Source organism: Geotrypetes seraphini, chromosome 11, assembly GCF_902459505.1.
Source record: "Geotrypetes seraphini chromosome 11, aGeoSer1.1, whole genome shotgun sequence".
NCBI classification, from domain to species: Eukaryota; Metazoa; Chordata; class Amphibia; order Gymnophiona; family Dermophiidae; genus Geotrypetes; species Geotrypetes seraphini.
In genome coordinates this window covers 64,985,902-65,001,978 of record NC_047094.1, presented here as the reverse complement: position 1 = coordinate 65,001,978, position 16,077 = coordinate 64,985,902, and the positions used below count along the sequence as shown (strand labels likewise).

General features: G+C 43.6%; 1 protein-coding gene across 3 annotated transcripts in view; it reads right to left on the bottom strand.

Annotated features, from left to right (window-relative positions):
• Window positions 1-10,550: 10,550 nt before the first annotated feature.
• Window positions 10,551-16,077, bottom strand: part of LOC117345559 (enoyl-CoA delta isomerase 1, mitochondrial-like) — a 96,959-nt gene continuing 91,432 nt past the window's right edge. For all 3 annotated transcript variants that reach the window (XM_033914378.1, XM_033914379.1, XM_033914377.1), the window contains one exon: window positions 10,551-11,120. In XM_033914378.1, coding sequence (XP_033770269.1) covers window positions 10,954-11,120 — 167 coding nt within the window. In that variant the 3' untranslated portion in view covers window positions 10,551-10,953. The remainder of the gene's footprint in view (window positions 11,121-16,077) is intronic.

The window sequence follows — 16,077 nt, the reverse complement described above, 5'->3', positions numbered from 1 at the left end:
TAAAGTATTTCTCATTAGCCTGGGTCTTGTGTCGTGTAAACAGGCAAGAAAGCTGAACCTGGCAGAGTTTATAGTTTTCCCTAGACAAAACTAACAGACACGTAACTTGTTTATGTAACTGATTAGTGTACCATAAATCTTGCTACACATCTACTGCAATCAAGAATTTAAAGAGGCTCCATTCACCAAAATGTTGCTGTACCTGAAATTAATTCATGCATCACTATATTATATATGTTTAGAAAACTTATAAAGACTTATTGGTATTTGAAAATTATTGATGTGAAATATTTTGATGCAATTGTTATTTCTTGTTTATAATTCTATGTACTCCACCTTGAACCTAATTTAGGGAGTTGGCAGATTATAAATCCTATATAGCATAACTATAAACACCAGCACAATTGTGCTCTGACTGACAGCCAGAGCCCAAGTATGAAATTAAATTAGCTTGAGGTGGGGCAGAGAGAGAGACTTTAGGGAAGGGACACTTCAGCCCATCTCCAAAAACCTCATTAAATAACTGCTACACCCACAGAGCAAGGTTAAAATCACATCAGCTTTTCTCAATAATTCAAGAGGAGTTAAATTAAAATATAATTTCTGTCCCCAGAGCATTTAGAATCTAAGTTTATGCCTGAAGCAATGAAGGATTTGCTCAAGATCATGAGGAGCTATACTGGGATTTGACCCGTTTCTGGAATTCTCAGTCACTGCGCTAAACATTAAGCTCCTCCTTCTCTCTTCATACTCAAAGAAGTTAAAAATGTCAAAATCTTATAGGAACACAAGGTGGCTGATGTGCTGAAAGTGTGTCTATAGAGAAAATGCTTCTAGTACTTGGCCTCTATAGTCTATTGGCAATGACTTTACTAGCCATGAAAGCTTTATCTTCATCAGCTTTACCTACTCCTTTATTGGCTTTCATTGCATGGTACCTTTGCATCAACCCCAAAAAGGTAGCAACTCACCTATACCTTTAGCTCTCATCTTCCCATTTTACATTACATTGTGCTTGTTAACCACAAGTTCAATGCGGTTTACAAAAGACTATTAATGATAAGTATAGTACAAATGAATTAATTAATCAGATACTTGGAAAATAGATAAGTCATCAGCTGTGCTCTAAAATGTTTATAAGAATAATCTGTGAGCAATAATGCTCGAAATTCTTTGTCGTGAAAGGCTGCTTAGTACGCTAGTATATGATCAAGACATTTTTTACTTCTACAGACTTGGACAGAAGAAAAATTAAACAAAGGATGAGTTTTTCTGCTGTGTTTATATGAAGCTAAGGATAATCTTTTGACCAAATAAGGAGCTGATCCATACAGTACTTTGTAGCAAAAACAACCCAGCTTAAACAGCACCCAAGCTTCCAAAGGAAGCCAATATAATTCACAGTAATAGAATGTGACATGGTCATATTTCTTCAGGCCGAAGATCAGCCTGACCGCTGTATTAGTATCAGTCTCCCTAATTCTTTCTTAGTGATTGTCCATCAGCGCCTTATTGAAATACACTTTGAAAACAAAGAGCAGAATATTTATACTAAATGAAATACACCCTATATGAGAGGCTGCTGAAAAGTTCTCAGCCAAACCAAAAGAATGATGTGGAGCCATGAAACTTACAAGTTATTCCATGCTTTTCTTGACACTTTTCATTTCATTTCATATTATATCATTGAAACAAAAAGTGTCAAGAAAAGCATGGAATAACTTGTATGTTTCATGGCTTCACATCATTCTATTTTTGGTTGGGCTGAGAACTTTTCAGCTGCTCCTTGTAACTTATCACCTTGGCTATATGGTAAGCTGTACTATTGAAAAGCATTAGTACCATATCTGTTTTAATACCTGCTTATTAGGTATTTCTTTAGTATAATGCTGACATTGTATTAAATCTGTCATTTGAATGTTCTTCCAGGCTATTATGATATATTGTTTGTACTGTACTGACATATCATATTTGTATTATATAATTCTTCTACAGTATTAGGTTTCAATTTGTTGTTTCCAGGTTTACCTCATTGATTGTATTTATGCTTATACTTGGTCAGTTTACTATTCTTATGAAGTTAATAAAATTGTAAGTTTTGCTGTGCATTGCCTTGGGTGAATCTTTTCATAGAGATGATTTATAAATTCCAATAAAAAAAAAAATAATACCCCCCCCCCCCCCCCCCGATATTCAGCCAGTGGCTGTCAGCATTTTTATAAGCTCTGATCAATGCCGGCTAAATTATGCTCTGATATTCAGTGCCAAGCCATGTCCAAGAACTAGAACTGAATATTGGGGCATAATTGGGCAGCCAGGATACCCAGAGCTTATGCAGGCCAGGCCAATATTCAGCTGGGCTTGCATAAGAGTTATACAGGCCCTGGCAGAATATCAGGCTGGGGCCCACATACGTATTTTGTGGTTTGTTTGTTTTTTATCTTCACCCTCTCCTGACCATGCCCCCCCCCCAAGCCTCTCAAATCCTCTAACCCATCCAAAGTGCAGGTAGGTCCCCTAGGCTTACCTACATTCCTGGTGATTCAGCAGGGGTTGGGGGGGGGGGCTTAATATTCAGCACTGAATATCAGGGCATAAGTTAGCTGGTGATGATCAGCATTTAAAAAAATGCTGCTGCCAGCTGAATAGCATAGTTACTTACCATAACAGGAGGCAGATATTCTCACGCATGGGTGATGTCACCGACAAAGCACCGGTACGGACCACTTTAAAAGTGCATTGCCACTTTAAGACTTTAGAAAGTTTGCGAAAACCCGAACTGCGCATGTGCGAGTGCCTTCCAGCCCAACGCAGGGCGCGCGGTCCCTCAGTTAAGATAATCCAGCTAAGAAGCCAACCCGGGGAGGTGGGTGGGTTGTGAGAATATCTGCCTGCTGTCCCTGGATAACACCTGTTACAAACTGTGCTTTATCCCAGGACAAGCAGGCAGTATATTCTCACGTATGGGTGACCTCCAAGCTAACAGAAATGGGATGGTGGGAGTGTTGGCCTTTAGGAAAATACATTTTGTAATACAGATTGGCTGAAGTGCCCATCTCATCTGGAGAATGACTCCAGACAGTAGCGAGAAGTGAAGGTATGAACTGAGGACCAAGTGGCAGCTTTACAGATTTCCTCCATGGGAGTAGATCTCAGGAAAGCCACAGAAGCTGCCATAGCTCAAATTTTGTGGGCAGTGACACGACTCTCCAGTGCCAGTCCAGTCTGAGAAGAACAGAACGAGATGCAGGCAGCCAGCCAGTTGGAAATCATTCTCTTGGAAACAGGATGCCCCAACTTGTTTGGATCAAAAGAGATGAAAAATAGGGGAGATGTTTGATGTGGCTTTGTCCGGTCAATGTAATAGTCTGTTTATAGTCCAAAGTATGTAGAGCGGTTTCTCACACATGAGAATGAGGCTTGGGGAAAAAAAACACACTGGCAGATTGATTGAGATGAAATTCAGTGACAACTTTTGGAAGAAACTTTGGATGTGTACGTAGAACCACTTGTCATGATGAAAAACTGTGAAGGATGAATCTGCTATTAATGCTTGTAACTCACTGACCCTCCTGGCAGAGGTGAGAGCAATAAGAAAGACCACTTTCCAGGTGAGAAACTTGAGATAAGCTGTGGCCATTCAAATGGTGGTTTCATCAAACTGGAAAGAACCACATTAAGGTCCCAGATGACAGGTGGAGGCTTGAGAGGTGGTTTGACATTGAAAGTTGCTTCATGAACCTGGAGACCAAAGGATGAGCAGTAAGAGGTTTTCCCTCTACTGGTATGTGATAAGCAATAATAGCACTAAGATTTAAGCCCAGAGTCCGACAGAGAAAGTAGATAATCCAACACCAATGAAGTTGGGTCGTGATGATGAAGAAGACACCAGGAAGAAAACCTAGTCCACTTTTGTTGGTAACATTGTTGAGTGGCTGGTTTCCTGGCGGCATCAATAATGTGACGTACAGGCTGAGAGAGATGTAATTCAGAAGAACTCAGCCCGAGAGAAACCAAGCTGTCAGGTGCAAAGATTGCAGGTTGGGATGTAGAAGTGACTCCTGATTCTGAGTAAGCAGAGTAGGAAATATTGGAAGAGGATTGGGCTCCCTGGAGCTGAGTTGAAGTAGAAGGGAGAACCAATGTTGCCTGGGCCACCATGAAGTAATGAGAATCATGGTGGCTGCTTCTCGCTTGAGCTTGAACAGAGTTCTCAACATAAGAGGGATTGGAGGGAATGCATATAGAAACAGGCCCGTCCAATCCAGGAGAAAAGCATCTGCTTCCAGATGGAGAGGAGAGTAAAGCCGGGAGCAAAACTGGGGCAACTGGTGACTGTGGGGGGCCACAAACAAGTCTACTTGCGGAGTGCCCCATTCAGCAAAGATGGACTGGAGAGGTGCAGAGTTGAGAGTCCATTAGTGAGGCTGAAGAATTCTGCTGAGGTTGTCTTCTAGAGAATTCTTCTCCCCTTGAATATAGCCTTCAAGAACAGGTTGTGAGCCGTTGCATGAATCCAGATTTTTTGGGCTTCCTGGCATTACAGGAGAGAGCCCGTGCCTCCTTGCCTATTTATGTAATACATTGCTACTTGATTGTCTATGCGAAGGAGGATGACTTGAGGGCAGAGTAGATGATGAAAAGCCTTGAGGGCATAAAACATCGCTCTGAGTTCCAAGAGATTGATGTGAAATTTCCATTCCCTGGAGGTCCAAAGACAGTCTGAAGATCGTCCATATTACCCCCCCAGGCATAAGGGGATGCGTCTGTCATGATGACCTTGTGATGAGGGGGTAAATAGAAAAGGAGATCTCTGGATAGCTTGGATGAGGTCATCCACAATTGAAGCGACTGCAGAAGAGATAATTTCACAGATATATGTTGTGAGAGATGATCTGTCGCTTGAGACCACTGAGAAGCAAGGGTCCACTGAGGAGTGCGAAGATGTAGCCTTGCCAGTGGTGTCACATGGACAGTGGAAGCCATGTGGCCTAAAAGAACCATGTGTCTGGCAGAGATGGATTGGAGAGGAAGTAGTTGCTGACAGAGACGTATGAGAGCTTGAAGGCTATCTGGAGGAAGAAAGGCTCTCATGAGGGTGGTATCTAGGATGGCCCCAATAAATTGCAGGTGTTGAGTCAGAATGAGATGTGATTTAGGGAAGTTGACTTCGAATCCTAGAACCTGAAAAAAAGAAATGGTCTGAGATGTTGCTTGGACCACTTCCGAAGACGACACAGCCTTGATCAACCAGTCGTCCAGATAAGGAAAGACTTGAAGGCTGTGTGAATGAAGAGATGCGGCCATTACAATCAGGCATTTTGTGAAGACTCTAGGAGAAGATGCCAGGCCGAAGGGAAGAACCTTGTACTAGTAATGACATCGATTGATTTGAAACCAGAGGTACTTCCTGGAAGCTGGATAAATTGGAATATGTATTTGGTATTCCACAAGGGTCCATCTTATCACCTTTATTGTTTAATATTTATCTGGCTCTCCTCTTAACCCTTGGTCAATCAATCGGGTTTACCACTTACGCCTACGCCGATGATCTTCAACTCTTGCATCCTATCGATTCTACAAGTTCAAATGACATTTCCTCCATCAATCAAAAATTGGCTAAAATTCATGACTGGCTAAATATCAATATGCTTTCTTTAAGTACAGTGGTACCTCGGTTTATGAGTGCACCGGTTTGCGAGTGTTTTGCAAGATGAGCAAAACATTCGCAAAATCGGCGCCTCGGAAACCGAGCGCACTTCGATTTGCGAGCACCCCCCCCCCTGCGATCCGGCACCCTCCCCCCCCCGCCGCGACCTGAGGTCCCCCCAACCCACCCGAACCCTCTTCTTACTTTTCTGTAGCCTCCGCAGCGGCACCGGCACCAGCATGTCCAGTGCGTGGTGCCAGTGCCTGAAGATCTGCTTCCTGTGCAAGGCCTGAGAGTTCACGTCGAACGTGAACTCTCAAGGCCCAGCACAGGAAGCAGATCTTCAGGCACTGGCACCACGCACTGGACATGCTGGTGCCGGTGCCGCTGCGGAGGCTACAGAAAAGTAAGAAGAGGGTTCGGGTGGGTTGGGGGGACCTCAGGTCGCGGTGGGGGGGGGGTGCCCGATGGTGGCAGGGGGGGTGCCGGATCACGGGGGGGCCTTTGGGGGGAGCAATGCTGGTTCTCGTGGGGGGGGGGAGCAGCGCTGCTGGCCTCGGGGGGGGGGAAGGTGGGGGTGGAAACATATCAAAGCAAGTTTCCCTTACTTCCTATGGGGAAACTTGCTTTGATATACGAGCATTTTGGATTACGAGCATGCTCCTGGAACGGATTATGCTCGTAATCCAAGGTACCACTGTATTTCAAAAACTAGCACTCTCCTTTTCTCCGAAAAAGAGGGGGTACAACTAATTGCTCCAGTCACCATCGATAATACACCACTTTTACCGACCACAACCACCAAAATTTTAGGTGTTCTTATAGATAACAAATTAACATTTTGCCCACAAATTAGTGCATTGGTTAAAAATTGTTTTTATAAACTATGGATGATTATATCACTGGTTCCTCTCCTTGATACTAACTCCCTGAATGTGCTAATCCATGCACTTGTAATATCTAAAATACATTACTGTAACTTTTTATTAAAAGGGATACGTCAAAAGGATATAAAGCGTCTACAATTAATCCAAAATACAGCTATCAAGATAATTTTGGGCGCAAAGAAATTTGACCATGTTACCCCACTGCTACAAAAAGCCCACTGGTTGCCTGTAACACATAGGATTACTTATAAAATTGCTCTTTTGACCTTTAAAACATTGCAGACCAACACCCCAGCATTTATAGACAGACTTTTGATCCCATACGACCCCCCCCCAGAGCTCTAAGATCTATTTCACAGTATACTCTTAATGTTCCATCTTTAAAAACAATTGGTACACGTCGTACCTTAATCTTTTCTGTGACCGCTCCCATGACTTGGAATTCTCTTCCCTTATACTTAAGAATCGAAAAAAACTTACAAAAATTTAAACGCAGCCTAAAGTGCTTTCTTTTTAAAGATGCCTTCAGCTGACCATATGATTCTTAATAATGTTGAATGGTTAGATTCTGTCAAATCACTAGTAGATTTGTTATCATGGCCAAGTATGTTCAGTATGTCTAATATTTATTTGTTTATATGTTATTTTTTAATATTTTGTAAATCGCTTTGCATTTTGAACAAGCGTTTAATCAAAAACCGGAATAAACTTGAAACTTGTGTAGGCTTCCTTGAGATCCAGAGAACATAGCCAGTCATTCTGATTGAGAGGATAAAGCAGGGCGAGAGATAACATCCTGAATTTCTCTTTTGACTAGAAATTTGTTGAGAGCTCTGAGATCCAGGATGAGTCTCAGCCCTCCTGTCTTCTTGGGTACTAAGAAGTAACGGGAGTAGAATCCCTGCTGCTGCTGAGAGATGGGGACTTCCTCGATGGCATTCAGCAGAAGGGATTGAACCTCCTGAAGAAGAAGGGAGGACTGTGCAGGGTCCAAAGCAGACTCTCTTGGAGGATGGTCTGATGGTAGGGTATGGAAATTGTGAGTGAAACCCTGACGAAGGATGTTGAGGACCCAGAAGTCTGATGTGATGAGCTCCCAGCGAGCTATGTAAAATTGAAGACGGCCTCCGATGGGCTGAGGCAGTCTGTAGAATGGTGAAATTGGCAATGTTCTGAAGGAACACGTCAAAAAGGCTGAGAAACCTTCTGAGGAGCAGCCTGTTGTTTTTGCTGCTGCTGATGCGGCTGTCTCTATCTCTTTGGTTGAGGGGGCACAGGAACTGTGGATTTTGCAGCAAACTGTCTCTGATAGGAAGATTGTGGTCTGAAAGGACAAGAAGGAGGATGTTTCTTTTTGGGTTTCACCAGAATGTCCCACTGGGTTTCATGCGTAGACAATTTCTGGGTAGTGGTATCAGTGGAAGTACCAAAAAGTTCGTCCCCCAGACAAGGAGCAATGGCCAACCTGTCCTGATGATTGATGTCCAGCTCAGAGACTCAAAGCCAGGCTAGACATCTCATGACAACTGACATTGCTGCCACCAGGGAAGTGAATTCAAAAGTGTTACAAATGGAACAAACCATAAACTTACAAAGCCAAAGCAGATCAGCCATGAAAAGTTGAATAGCAGGAAGCTTAAGTTCTAGGAGGTATTTTTAGAATGTAGCAACTTGCTTGACCAGATGTTTCATGTAGAGAGAGAAATGAAAAGTGTAGTTACCAGACCGGTTGGCTAACATAGCATTTTGGAATAGCCTCTTGCCAAACCGGTCCATGGTCTTGCCCTCTCTGCCAGGAGGGACAGAGGCGTATACACTAGCCCCCCTCCTGAGGATTTCTTTAAGGTAGATTCAATCATGGAGACTCATGAGGAAGCTGGGCTTTATCAAAATCTGGAATAGGGACTACCCTATTCAAGAGTCCAACTTATGAGGAACCACTAGAATGGTAAGTGGCATTTCCAAATTTTTGTAAAAGGTCTCCCTTAGAATATCATGAATAAGGAGCCTGAGGAGTTCCTTAGGTGGCTGATCATAATCTAAAGCATCCAGAAACTCCTTAGACCATTTAGAGTCAGCTTGAAGAGGAATAGACATGGTCTCAAGACATTTCTCTCAAAGATTTAGGAAATGAAGATTTCTCAGTTAAAACAGGGAGCTCTTGAGAAGGTTGGTGAAGAGAATCCTCCTCTGAAGAATCGTCATGGTCAGATAGAACAGGTTCTTGATCTGAATCTTCCAAAAGAACCGAATCTCGTGTTCTCAAAAGTCGATGTCTAGTAACCGATACCGAGGGTTCAAGGTTTTAACTTCTGCAATACTTTTCCAGACCTCACTGGCGTCGAGTCAGGTAATGTCTGAGTTGAAATAGACCGGTGCTAGTGACTGGGAGGTGTCGGTTCCTGGACAAGAGTTGGCGGCACGATGGAGATTCCAAGACCAGCGCAACCAGTGTCGAAGGCTCAGACTGGACTGGTACCGGTGGAGTCAATGTCGACATTGGAAAAACTTGAGTCGGTAGCAGCATTTGTAGCTGGTCCCATAACTCTTCCCTAAGCAACTCCAAGTATGCACTGGTACCGCTGGCTTCTTTGCCAGTACCTTCGGTGCGGCTCTACGCTCCGGTGATGAGGAGACCGATGTTGAGGCACTCACTGAAATCGGAGTGAAACGTTTTTTTTGGTTTCCTCGAGGTCAGCAAGACTTGGCTCACTGCTGCTTTGACCTGAGGCCCAGAGGGGGTAGGGGAAGGCTTCTTAGCCGGCTTATCCACTGTGAGTTGTGACACCGGAGTCAACGTTGGGGGATCCACCCTTGGTGTCTTGGTCGGTGCGGTCTTGGGCGGCACAGACGGTGTCGGAGATGAACTGGGCTCTGTGTCCATTGCAGCGCCAAACAGTAGCCTGTGCTGAAGTAGCTGATTTTTTAGGGTGCGCTTCTGAAGGGACGAGCATTAGAAGCAAGAGTCGGCATGGTGCTCGGGTCCCAGACATTGCAAGCAGCAGCGGTGAGGGTCAGTTAAAGAAATGGCCTGAACACAACGACCACACTTTTTGAAACCCGTCAATGGATGGGACATGGACAGAAAGACAGCCATTGATAAATCAAACTCTATGGCGAAAAGAGTCCATAAGGCCCTGGTGGGCTAAAGCCCGTGGCGGGAAAATAAAATAAAATAGACTTGTTTTTTTTTTAAAAAAAGAAAGTGCTTTATAAAAAGAAAAAATTATGACAAAAAAGCCACAATCCGCGAGAGCGGGAAGGCAAGCGAAGAAAAAGAAGCTTCAACAGAAGCTGAAGCACGTCTTACTAGCTCCGCGGAAACTAGAAAACCGAGGGACCACACGTTGGGCAGGAAGGCACTCGCGCATGCATGGTTCGGGCTATTGCAAACTTTCTAAAGTCTTAAAGTGGCAATGCACTTTTAAAGTGGTCCGTACCGGGGCTCCGTCGGTGATGTCACCCATACGTGAGAATATGCTGCCTGCTTGTCCAATCCCATGCCAGCGCTGTGGTGTAAAAGTATTTGATGTTTATATTTACAGCAGACCAGACTTATGTAGCTTCAGGGAGTTCCCCAGCACCCTTCCTCTTTTGTTTGCACTCTAGGACTCACTAGAAGCTTTGTTACTAACTGAGGGGGAAGAGCTCATCCCAGAATAATGGTATGTGGAGAATGAAAATAAACTCTGGTTACAAGGAAGAAGATTAGCAACCTAATCTTTCCATTACTTCCAGCTTATAGAAAAAAACTGAGCTAATGATTTCATTCACCTTTAACCTTCAAAGTCAAAGACGAATCCAAAATAACTTCCTCATTTTTTTTCCAAAATGGAAATCCTTATCATTAAATCACAAAATCTGTAGATATATCAGTAGAAAGATGACTGGATAAGAACAAAATTTGTGTTTTACCTATATTTTTTAAATGATTGCCTTCCATCCCTGTTTTGAACAGAACTCAAAGACACAAAATATTTAAAGAAGCACAAAACAATACAAATATGAAAGGATTGTCTTTTGAAATTACAAAATATTTTATTTAGCAATTCAAATATATTTATAAAAATTCACTAAGGAAAATGTACTCTACAGATGTGTACTGCTTTGCAATTTCTAAAGAAATGCTTTTGATTACATTTCTGCTTCCTTCCCACTTATACTCAGGACTGCAGAAAAAACATGCAGACACCACCACCTACTCTTCAGTCCCTCAGGCACCTGATGGAGCACCAGCTTTACACAGACAAAAGACCAGTTCATAGCAAGTGGAATAATTGCTTGTAAATCAACGTAAAATTTTCCATTTGGTTATCTTATGGCTACTTCTGGGGAATGATGAGGTTTGAGTTTAGCTTTTCTTCACCAAAGGTTCCTGAGTGAGGGTCAGGCATCTATCAGCCCTATGAGCCTCTTCTAGCGCCCCTTCTTTTTTAGCATCTCCATGTACATCTGAAGAGATTTCTGAATGGAGTCTCTTGTGATATAGCTGACAAAATTCGTAATGTCTGCTTCCCTGTGAGTCACCAGGCGGTCCAAGCTTGGCTTTCTCATCATGGATTTGGTAATCTGTCGAGCATGGTCTGTGAAGACACAGAAAATTTCACACAAAGATTAAATGTGTAAGGATTTGGTAATCTGTCGAGCATGGTCTGTGAAGACACAGACAATTTCACACAAAGATTAACAAGAGGAACCTTCCCCAGGTCATTTACTAATGACCTGTACACACTAACATCTGCAGGGTCTATACAAAGAAAACAGATAGTGTGCACTGTCTATTAGTAAATTATTGTTATGGCTGTCTGGGTCTTGCTACGTCCCAGTAATTGGAATGGATGTTTCAGCCATCCTGTTGTATACTAGAGAATGACACAGGGGAAAAATTTGTCCCCGTCTCTACCCCGTCCCCGTGAACTCGGTCCCCGTCTCCACCTTGTCTTCACAAACCATCTGATCCCATCCGAACAAAGCCTCAAGTAGTTTTATACTGAACTTATTTTATTAAAGTATAAAAAGAAACAATATTCTGTACATTTGTCATTTTAGAAAACAGAGTTCTGGCTGCTGAGCTAGAGGAAGAGATCTTCCGCTGACAGGGCTTTGTTTATAAATGTTTAGCAACACAGCTACAATACTACTTTATCCTAAAGCAAAAAAAAAAGAAAAAAGAAATAGAATTTTTTTTCTACCTTTGTTGTCTGGTTTCTGCTTTCCTTGTCTTCTTGTTATTCTCTTCCTTCTATCCACTGTCTGTCTTCTCTCTGCCTCTTCCATATGGCATCTACTCTATTTTGATGGCTCTACCAGAAACTGTCTGCCTCTCCCTTCCATCTCTCCCTCCCTCCCCCCAGGTGGTTTTTAGCATCTCTCCCCTCCTTTCCTCCTTCTCAGATCTGGTATCTGTCTCCCCAATCCAGCAGGTGCACTTTTTTACTTAATCCCCTCCTTCCATCAAGTATGTGCTCCCCCCTTCCCTTCAGTGTCTGTTCCACTTTCTCCTCTCTCCACTTTCTTCCAGCATGTTCCCTTCTCTCTCCTGCCCACTTTCATGCGTCTGCTCCCCATACTCTCCTCCCCATTTCCCTTCTGCGTCTGTTCCTCTCTCCCCTTCCCTTCAGCAGACCATCAGCCCCCACCCGATCGCTGCAGTCCAGGCATCTTTTCTCCTCGTCGGGGGATCTCCCTCCTTCCCTTCACCTTTGCTGGAGGTTTTCAGTTTTCTCTCTCCGAGCGGCCTGAGCCTTTTCACATATCGTGTGTGCCGCTGCCCCAAAACTTCTCCGATGTGAGCTGCCCAGGCGGAAACAGGAAGTTGCGTCAGAAAAGAAGTTTAATGGGCAATTGCGTGCGACTTGTGAAAAGGCTCAGGCTGCTTGAAGAGAGCAAACTGAAAATCGCCAGCAAAGGTGAGGGGAAGGGAGGGAGATTCCCTGACAAGGGGAAGAGATGCCCAGACCGTGGTGATCGGGAGGGAGGGGGAAGGAGTAGGAGGGGGCTGCTGACCGGGAGGAGTGAGAAGTGTGGCAACGCGTGCAAGATACTTAATTGCAGGGACAACGCCATTCACTGCTCCACGGGGTAGTGAATGGCCTTGTCCCCGTACCTGCAACAACCAGTTTTTTTCCTCCCCATTCCGGCGGGTTACCTGTGGGCGGGTAACAGTACCCGTGCTATTCTCTAATGTACACTTTTCTTTTGAACTCTGAAAACAACTACAGGATGACAGCCAAAACATCAGTCCCACTTATTCAAACACAGCAAGACACGGAGAACTGTATTTTATACACCTCTATCACTGATTTCAGCTTTTAGTTAATGTGTTGTCTGCAGTTAGCACTTTTTCTTAAAGAAGGATGATCAAAAGGATTAAGGAGATGGAATAAAGAAAGACAAAAGACGTTAGGGCTTCTCAGTTTGGAGAAGATAAGGCCAAGGGGAGATATGACAGAGGTCTATAAAATCCTAAGTGGAGTGGAACAGATAAATGCAAATCAATTGTTTTTGAAATAAAGATGACTAGGGGACATGTCATGAAATTACTAAGCAGGACATTGATAGCAAATTTGAAAAAAATATTTTTTTCATTCAACACATGAATTTGTTGCTGGAGGACATGGTAAAAGCAATTAATGTAACTAGGTTTAAAAAAAGGTTTGGAGATGTTCCCAGAGGAAAAGTTACTAAGACAAACTTGGGGATTGTCTCCATTTAACCCTGAGGATAAGCAGAATGGAAATATTTTTACTTTCTGGGATCCTTTCAAGTACTAGTGACCTGAATTAACTACTTTAACAGAATACTGGGCGTGATGGACATTTGACCTACACAATTTGGCAATTCTTATGTCTTTGTCATTCTACTAGCTTGCTTGAGAGCCTGTGGTGCTTGCCTAGTTTGAATGTTTTTAGATCATCATACTGAGTAAGAACTACAGTGGTTCCCAAACCTGTTCTAGGAGAACTCCAGCCAGTCAGGTCTTCAGGATATTCATAATGAATATCCATGAGTTTGATTTGCACTTACTGTCTCCGCTGCATGCAAATCTAACTGAGAAATATTAATTGTCTGGGAACTGCTGAAGTACAGATTGGATAAGGGTTACACTACAAACTTTAGAGACACCTCAGTGCTCTGCTCTATTTTATTTAATGTATAAACTACAGGATATTGCAAAAAGGGGAAGACAAGCAATAATACCTACAGACACTGGAAAAATAGTTAGGAAACAAACATGCAAATTAATTAAAAATAGCTAATAAAGTAAAATGGGGAACAATACTTTTTATTTTAAATATATCATTGACAGGAGAACATGACAAAGTGGTGTTGTCAGACTCAAGCATGAAGGGGAGAAATGAACAGAAGCTAATGAGGATTAACCAGAATTGCTTGAATATTTTTTTTCAGTGTTCACATATGAAAGGCCACAAGTAGGAATACAGACAAATAGGAATGCAAATGAGGTAGACCTCAACAGTTTATCAAATAACTGTTCATGAGGAAGTAGCTAAACTAAGAGTGGACAAAGCCATGGGGCACGATGAGAGACATCTGAAGGTACTGAAGGAATTTGGGGAAGCTCTGGTGACTCCACTGTATGACTTTTCAATGCTCCTTCAGAATTGGGAGTACACTTGGAGGACTGATGTGGCTCCTTCTCCACAAAAGCAAGAACATAAGAATTTGCCGCTGCCAGGTCAGACCAGTGGTCCATCGTGCCCAGCAGTCTGCTCCCGCAGTGGCCCCCAGGTCAAAGACCAGTGCCCTGAGACCAGCCCTACCTGCATAAGTTCCGGTTTAACAGGAACCTGTCCAGCTTTCTTAAATCCCTGGAGGGTATTTTCCCCTATAACAGCCTCCGGAAGAGCGTTCCAGTTTTCCACCATTCTCTGGGAGAAGAAGAACTTCCTTACGTTTGTACAGAATCTATCCCCTTTTAACTTTAGAGAGGTGTTTTTCAACCTTTTTACACCTATGGACCGGCAGAAATAAAATAATTATTCTGTGGACCGGCATCAGTCTGTAGACTGGCAGTTGAAGAACACTGGGCTAAGTCGTGGGCCAGACCCCGCCCATCTCTACCCAATCTCCACTCCAGACCCCGCCCCATAATAGAACTAATTTTAACACTATTTTTTCCATTCATTTTTCACAGATACACAATATAATCTTATTAACAACACATAATGGTTAACCACAACATTAAACTACACAAAGCACACTGACAGCAGATGTAAATTCTCAAAATTTACATAATTCAATCACTAAATTCAAAAATAAAATAATTCCCCCCCTATCTTTGTTATCTCCCTCCTTCCATGCTATTCCTTACCTTCTGGCCTGCACCCGCTTGGCCATTTTATGCTGCCCCCGGTGTTATCTTCAGGCCGCCTCCCTCTTCCTCACTGATGCAGTGCACAAAGCTGTGGGCAGCGGCTCCTTGTGCGTCCCTTGCCTCATCTGGAAGCCTTCCCTCTGACGTTGCAACGTCAGAGAGAAGGCTTCATGTTCAGGCACAGGACACATGTAGGAGCCACTGCCTGTGGCTTTGTGCACTGAATCAGTGAGGAAGAGGGAGCTGGCTCGAAGATAACGCCTTATCGATAGCACCGTGGACTGACGGTTGAAGAACACTGTTTTGGGCCTGATGCAAATGCTGGCCCTGTGGAAAGGCAGGAAATTTCTGTGGACCGTCACCGATCCATAGACCGGTGGTTAAAGAACACTGCTTTAGAGAGTGTCCTCTCATTCTCCCTACCTTGGAGAGGGTGAACAACCTGTCTTTATCTACTAAGTCTATTCCCTTCAGTATCTTGAATGTTTCTATCATGTCCCGTCTCAATCTCCTCTTTTCAAGGGAGAAGAGGCCCAGTTTCTCTAATCTCTCACTGTACGGCAACTCCTCCAGCCCCTTTACCATTTTAGTCGCACTTCTCTGGACCCTTTTGAGTAGTACCGTGTCCTTCTTCTTGTACGGCGACCAGTGCTGGACGCAGTACTCCACATGAGGGCGTACTATGGCCCGGTACAGCAGCATGATAACCTTCTCTGATCTGTTCATGATCCCATTCTTAATCATTCCCAGCATTCTGTTCGCCCTTTATGCCGCCGCTACGCATTGCGCAGACGGCTTCATCGATTTGTCAACCAGTAATCCCAAATCTCTTTCCTGGGGGGGTCTCTCCAAGTATCGCCCCGGAAATCCTGTATTCATGTATAAGATTTTTGTTACTGACATGCAGTACCTTACACTTGAACCTCATCTGCCATGTTGCGGCCCATTTCTCGAGCTTGTTTATGTCACATAAGAACATAAGAACTGCCATCTCCGGATCAGACCCATGGTCCATCGAGTCCGGCGATCCGCACACGCGGAGGCCCAGTCAGGTATACACCTGATGTAGTTTTAGTCACCCATATCCCTCTATGCCTCTCGTAAGGAGATGTGCATCTAATTTGCCTTTGAATCCTAGCACAGTGGATTCCTTAATAACCTCCTTTGGGAGAGCATTCCAGGCGTCTACCACTCGCTGTGTA